The sequence below is a fragment of the Borostomias antarcticus genome (genome assembly GCF_949987555.1).
Source record: "Borostomias antarcticus genome assembly, chromosome: 2".
Lineage (NCBI taxonomy): Eukaryota > Metazoa > Chordata > Actinopteri > Stomiiformes > Stomiidae > Borostomias > Borostomias antarcticus.
In genome coordinates, this window is record NC_140235.1 from 11,135,376 (window position 1) to 11,142,157 (window position 6,782).

The 6,782-nt window shown below is 47.1% G+C and overlaps 1 protein-coding gene across 1 annotated transcript; it reads left to right on the forward strand.

Moving 5' to 3' along the window:
* The first annotated feature begins 492 nt into the window (after positions 1–492).
* On the forward strand, positions 493–2,613 carry irf2bp2a (interferon regulatory factor 2 binding protein 2a). Its single transcript, XM_084450930.1, has 2 exons — positions 493–1,546; positions 1,884–2,613. Exons 1-2 carry the CDS (start codon positions 718–720, stop codon positions 2,603–2,605), a joined length of 1,551 nt encoding a protein of 516 aa, XP_084307056.1. The 5' UTR covers positions 493–717; the 3' UTR covers positions 2,606–2,613.
* The last annotated feature ends 4,169 nt before the right edge of the window (positions 2,614–6,782 follow it).

Below are 6,782 nucleotides of genomic sequence, written 5' to 3' on the forward strand. Positions count from 1 at the left end.
ACATTTAAGCACTATAGAAAAAATAATCCTCCAACCATTCACGAGCTGTCGATCCAATGATTTGATTTGATCGGAATAACAGGAAAATGTGCACCTTGGTACAGTAGCTTATTTTGCTGAGCACTCAAAGCCAGTCAGATTGTTGTTCTATAGCCTACAAATCCCAACTATACCACCACTGTCTCACAATCTTCACATAACCCTCGTATGAGTCGAATACTACTCTGTAAACCCCTATTTACTTAGATTTTATAATGTGCATGCATGCTTCGCTGTTCTCTCATCTTGCGGTGGTGCCTGGCTGTAGTTCTGGCATCGGTTCAAGTGATTAAATGAAAAAATAAAAAGGAGGGGGGCAGAGACTGCACGACAGCGCATGCGCCGAAGGGGGCTGTCGAAGAATCAAGTAAATAGAATCGGAGCTCGAGCCACAGGTTTAGTGCTGGGCGATGACGTCACTGCTCCACATTGAGCAGCTCGCAGAGTTGTAGACGGAGAGACAGCGAGATAGATAGAGGCGCGCCGTAGTAAAGTACACACTGTCATGAAGTTCTGGTTGTAACTTAATTGTTGTTGCCGTAGTCAGGAGAGGAGACGATTTTTTCGATAGACGGTGTGTTTGTGTTCGCCTTGGCTTGGTTTTTAAAAAGAGCTTGGGACAAGAATTGCGCACAGACCCTGGGTGAAGATTTTTTGGTCAGTTTTTCGTGAAAAGCAATGTCGTCCGCGGCGGTTGCTGCTTCGAGAAGGCAGTCATGTTATTTATGTGACTTGCCCCGCATGCCGTGGGCAATGATCTGGGATTTTACTGAGCCCGTCTGCAGGGGATGTGTCAACTACGAAGGAGCCGATCGGATCGAGTTTGTGATTGAGACAGCCCGGCAACTCAAAAGGGCACATGGCTTCCAGGAGGGGAGATCTCCGGGGCCAGGAAAGCCCCAGCTGTCGGGAAAAGAAATTCAGTCCATCAACCATTCGACAGGAGACCCCGGTTCGCGGCCACCGCAGCCCCTGGACCGGTATCCCCTCTCCTCCGACCGGCCGCCCAGGCTGGGTCCAGAATATCAGTCTGGAAGGCAGGCAAACGGCATTCCTGTTCCAAATGGATTTCCTAAACCAGACGATCCACCAGAATTGAACCGCCAGAGTCCCAACCCTCGCAGGAATAACGCAGTTCCTCCGAATTTAGTGCCTTTAACGGTTAACGGGAACATGACCTCTGTACACGCCGTGAACGGTAGACCAGGACAGATGGGTCTCCCCTCCGCGCTGACGGCCGGTAGCCCCAGCGACCTCGGCAAGCGACCAGCCTCGGTCTCCAGCACGGAGCACGACCGAGAGGGGAAGGATAAGCACAGACCGGACAGCCTAACGCCGGAGATCTCCGACAGCCACAAAAACAGGGCGGACGAGTGGATGAGCAAAGGCAAAACTGTGCGGGACTTGATGGCTCTGCACACTTTCGACAGCAGGTTCAAGAAAGATCATGCGGTCATGCAACAAAGAGTGATGGGCTACGAGACGAGCGCGACCGCGTCCAAATCAGGTAGGCTATTCACTTATCAAATTATTTTTCTTCATTAAACATGAAAACATTTAGGCCTGTTGCATATTTAAATGGAAACAAAACACGTTCACGAGTCATTAATTTTGAACCGAAAGTGCAGAAATACCAGTATTAATCACGTTTAGGAAAACGTGTTTTTTTTATTTATTGGTGTGCTTTATCACAATTGAATGTGTTGTTTAAAATAAAAAATAAAAAATCATTTGTATCGTGCACCACGGAACAAGGGGAAACGCGTGCTTCCTCTCCAGTGAATTATTAATCACTGTCTATGTTTGCGCGCCTCGACTAAAATTTAACCCTTTCCTACCACCAGACAGAGGAAAACACCCTCAGAGAATGAAGAGAAAAGCCTCGCCAGAACCAGAGGGAGAGGGGACGGCCGCCAAGTTGAATGGAGACGGACAGCAGTGGTTGCCCCCTCCTACCGAAGGAATGAAAATGCCCCCAGTACCCCCACCGAGCTTCGCCGCGCCCCCCTCGACGATATCCCCCCACTCCCGCACCACCCCACCCGAGGCGGCGCAGAACGGCCAGTCCCCCATGGCGGCCCTCATCCTGGCGGCGGACAACGCGGGCGGGAACAGCTCGCCCAAGGACACCAACCCGGTGCACTCCACCACGCGCAGGAACAGCAGCAGCCCGCTCTCGCCGTCCTCCATGAGCCAGAGGCGGCTGGCCCAGAGGGAGGCGTCGTCCGGCGCGGGGACGCCCCACATGCCGGGCATGGACCAGGGGCACCCGCAGAGCATCCCGGACTCCTCGGTGCCCGGCAGCGTGCCGCTGTGCTGCACCCTGTGTCACGAGCGCTTGGAGGACACGCACTTCGTCCAGTGCCCCTCAGTGCCCTCGCACAAGTTCTGCTTCCCCTGCTCCAGGGAGAGCATCAAGCAGCAGGGCGCCACCGGCGAGGTGTACTGTCCCAGCGGGGAGAAGTGTCCCCTGGTCGGTTCAAACGTGCCGTGGGCTTTCATGCAAGGAGAAATCGCTACTATCCTTGCAGGAGACGTCAAAGTAAAAAAGGAAAGAGACCCTTGATTTTGTTAAAAACCTTTTTTTTGGGGGGGTGGGGGGTGGGAAGGAGGGGATGAAAAATACGAGTATATAAATATATAAATATCACATACATACCATCCAAACAAACTAATGGACTTGTACATATTGGACCTAAGGGAAGTGTATACTTCGTAAACATGGCTGTATAATTTTTGATTTTTGAATACATTGTGTTTCTATATTTTTGAAGATAAAAAGGTATGTACTCATTATAATGGACTACGTTCCTCTTTGTTGATGTTTAACAAATTTTTGATGTACTTCTAGGTCTGGTGGCAGTTCCTGTAAACGTAGAACGTGACTAATGCTACTCTACGAGCACTTGGCATAACTGAAACGCTTTTAGCTGTACTTGTATGCACTTGTTTAAAATTGCCAAATACAATTTCTGATCTTGTATGAACGTAACTGTCTGAGCTTGCTTTCTTTCAATAGAAACTAGTGAACACTGAATCTCATACGAGGCATAGTAGCCTATATTTCCATACAGCTAGCTTATTATGAGGCACTGGAACGTCAGTGCACAATACACAGCTAGAGCTGTTGGACAGCATGCTTTCTGCGACACAGGAGCAACACAGACCTGTTTGCCAATCCCAGAGAAGAAGGGACTAGCCTAATGTCTTAGTTGGAGGGAGGTGGTGTTAGTTGTGTGTTATTAGCAGTAACTGTTTGGGTGTAGAAAGTTTGGACATTCTTTCACGGAACACGTGGTGTAAAGACAGACATATTTGTTGACCCGCTGCTAGAAGTGTGCTAGTTGAACAAGGCCCTCCGAATAGAGCGTCACCTTCAGTACAGTATGGAAATTGTTGAGTCAGTAAAGGGAGAAGTTGCATGACTACATTGTTAAAACATGGAGTCATTGCCACTGGTGTGGGATCCCTTCTGGGTAAATCTATATCAAAGATGTTTCTGATTAGCTAACACCTGGACAACAAAAGATTTATAAAGGCAAAGTGAGTAATTTGTGCAGAAGACGGCAAGGATGGCTTAAAACAAAATATTTAACATAACATAACATTGTCTTGTTGATAATAGAAGCCTAATATTCATAGATATTTTATGTGATAAATTATGTGATTATCTATAATGGCTGTATTTTAGGCTACTCTAAACCAAAGCAAATGAACTGACTTACATTAGGGTCTCAGTTCTCAGTCTGTTGCCTTAATGCATTTGTCATTATGCAAATAGGCTATTAGTCACTTTATGCGCACAGAACTGATGACGTCTATGGAGGCAACATGTGGAATCCTTTGGATTCTTTGTTCCTAGCCTAAAAGAACTTGGCAAACTCACGGGAACATTATTCAAATTGTCTTCCCCGTTGGATGTGGTGCAGCTCACAGTATTGATCCACAGGGTGAACAGAGAGCACCAGACCTGCCTCATCATGAATGCAACTGATTTGGAGCCAGTGTCGATTTTCACAAACTTGAACTAATCTTGCCAACAGGGGAAAAAGTCTGCTACAACAACACAAGGTTGATATTATTTACTTCCATTCAACTGTGATGCACTGTTAACCTCCCAGAAGCTTATTCAAATGCCCGATGTATGTTAGTAGCTGTTTTCTCTGACCCTCAGTAATGCACGTCATGTGATGGCTGACATGTCGCCCCTGTGTTTGAGCAGAAATGTGGAACAGCCATTATCCAGCCAGGTTGAACTGCGTTCATAGCGCTTTGTCAACACGTGGGATACAGGATGGCTGCTGATATCTGATCTTTATGACAGGCACGCCAATATAACCTCCCCCACTCACAGTCATTCAAATAGGTTGTGGAAAAAAAACCTTCCCCCTCATTTTTAAGAGCAGCTGTTTTATTTTTGTGTCTTATCAGTTGGACTTTGGTCAGATAAACCTTAGCCTACCCATTTAGATAAAGGGTGTCACACACACACACACACACACACACACACACACACACACACACACACACACACACACACACACACACACACACACACACACACACACACACACACATCTTTTCTGACTCAATGGTTGCTTGGCCCTTTTCAGATAATGTCGGACACAAAAAAAATATCTAAGTTAGATCTGTGGGAATGAAAGACCTGACAGAAGGTTGCACTTTGTTATTTTGCTGGCCAGCACTTTGCGCTAGTTGCACTTTGGCTAATGGAAAAGGCAGAGAGCAAATCACAGCATGGCATGTTCCAGGCTCTGCTGCAGTGTAGCCAATCAGCATGAGAGAGGGGGGGGGTGTTCCCTAGCATAATGCCTGTTTTAAATACACAGAAAAGAACACGTTTCACCTTTCACGTTTCATCAGAGAAGCCAACCAGATGAACCTAGCGTGTCCCCGAGCCCTTGGTTCTGTCATAACACAGTACTCTGGTGTTGCATAGCTACCAGTGTGTGTGGTAAACAGACGTTGTGTCTGGCCATTCACCGGAGGACATTAGTCCTGTGGGCTCCCCCTGTCTCACAGCTCCTGCAGGAAGTCCATGATTCTGGAGGAGGTGGGAGAGGCGCAGTAGGGCTGCCATCATCAACAAGCACACTAGATAAACACAGACATGCAGCAGGCCAGTGGGATGGAATTGGGATGACCACTAGTTTAGTCTACTATGTATTTTCATTACAAGAGTTACATTGGAGGTCAATTTAGGCTATTGGGCATTAATAATGCGTTATAATATATGAACAAATATAAATGATCTGGCAATGAATTCCAGGTCTGTCTCTTTCTTGTGCTTGAAGAGCTCCTGTAACGTGTCTATGTCCCAATACTGCCTTCTAGGCCTCTGGCCAGCACAACTTCCTGACAGTTGCTTTTATCTTGTGTAACACGTGTTAGACATGATGTGCTTTTTCAGTAAACGTTTATCTCTGTGACCCTGGCAATATCAAAATGGGGGCGAGACAGCTGGCGAGATTCTCTGCCAAAGTTCAACGAGGAGGTCGAGGATTCATCTTCCGCTGTATGGCATCAGTGTTTGGTTTGACTGTCATTTCAGTACATTATGGTTCAGAGTAAAGTTTGTTACTAAGAGTTGATTACAAAATGTAGTTAATGATATCAGTCCATAAAAACTCAATGATTGCTTAACTGATTTAGTTGACTGAATCTTGCTCATTGAGTTGAGTGAAAGGTTGAGTTGGCAAGAAAAGTGAACCAAACAACGTTTCCCTCGACTTTTTAATGGTTAACCCTGGTGCAGGGTAGCATACTAATACCAAGCTGCAGGAATTTTATGGCAGCAACGGTCGAGTGATGCTTATCAGCTGTGAGGAGCATGGCAGACACATCCCCATGTGCTGTGTCAGAGATACTGATATCATTACCTCTGCTTGTGTGCAGTGTCCCCATAACAATTTTATTGGCATGTGTGCACCTACTTTGTTATGTGTGTGTGTGTGTGTGTGTGTGTGTGCGCATGCGTGCGTGTGTGTACTCTTACAACATGTCCATAAGTCATACATTTCATGGCCTGTAAGTGGACACATATCATTACCTCTGCTTGTGTGTGGTGTCCATAGCACTGGTGTGTGACTGTTTTTATTGCCTGTGTGTGCAGCTGCTTTGTTATGTGTACACTGCATTACAAGACTATAAGTCGTACATTTCACGGCGTGTAAGTGGGACACATCGGCCTGTCTGAGGCGCTCTCAGAGACGTGACCTTCCGCACGGTTCTGTCAGAACAAGGCCACTTACCCGGCCTGACGCTGGCCAATGCGCCTCCACTCAAGTTCAACACATTTAGAACACAAACGTTTAGTGGCTGTCCATTCCAAAGGTGGGGGTTGGTTGGAGGGATTACATGAGAGGCAGCGAGCAGAGCGCTGGATATAGATAGCTATCTCACTAATGAATCTATGTTTAGAACTATAAATCAAAGGCATGCTCGTGCTGCTGTAATCCCCTGAACGAGGGAGAGGATAGAGGGGCCGTGCCAAAAGCAGAATCTGGTCCACATTTCTGGGCTCCCTGTATAACTGATCCGTTGGTTAATTTTAGACCTGTCAGGGAAAAACAAGGTCACTGCAGATGCTGAATTGAGGACACGCTCGGATCTGCCTCTTTTTCATCAATCAAAGTTTCCCTTTGGAGTTGGGCCCGGGCTCCTGTGAGACTGGTAATGACGGCTTCTGCTCTGAGCGCTGGGCGAAGGCTGGAGCCCTAACC

Bases quoted from the DNA above. Each gene is read 5' to 3' on its own strand.
- irf2bp2a (XM_084450930.1), top strand. From the start codon at position 718: ATGTCGTCCGCGGCGGTTGCTGCTTCGAGAAGGCAGTCATGTTATTTA. The intron at 1,547-1,883 runs GTAGGCTATTCA...TCCTACCACCAG, and splicing joins CGCGACCGCGTCCAAATCAG to ACAGAGGAAAACACCCTCAG.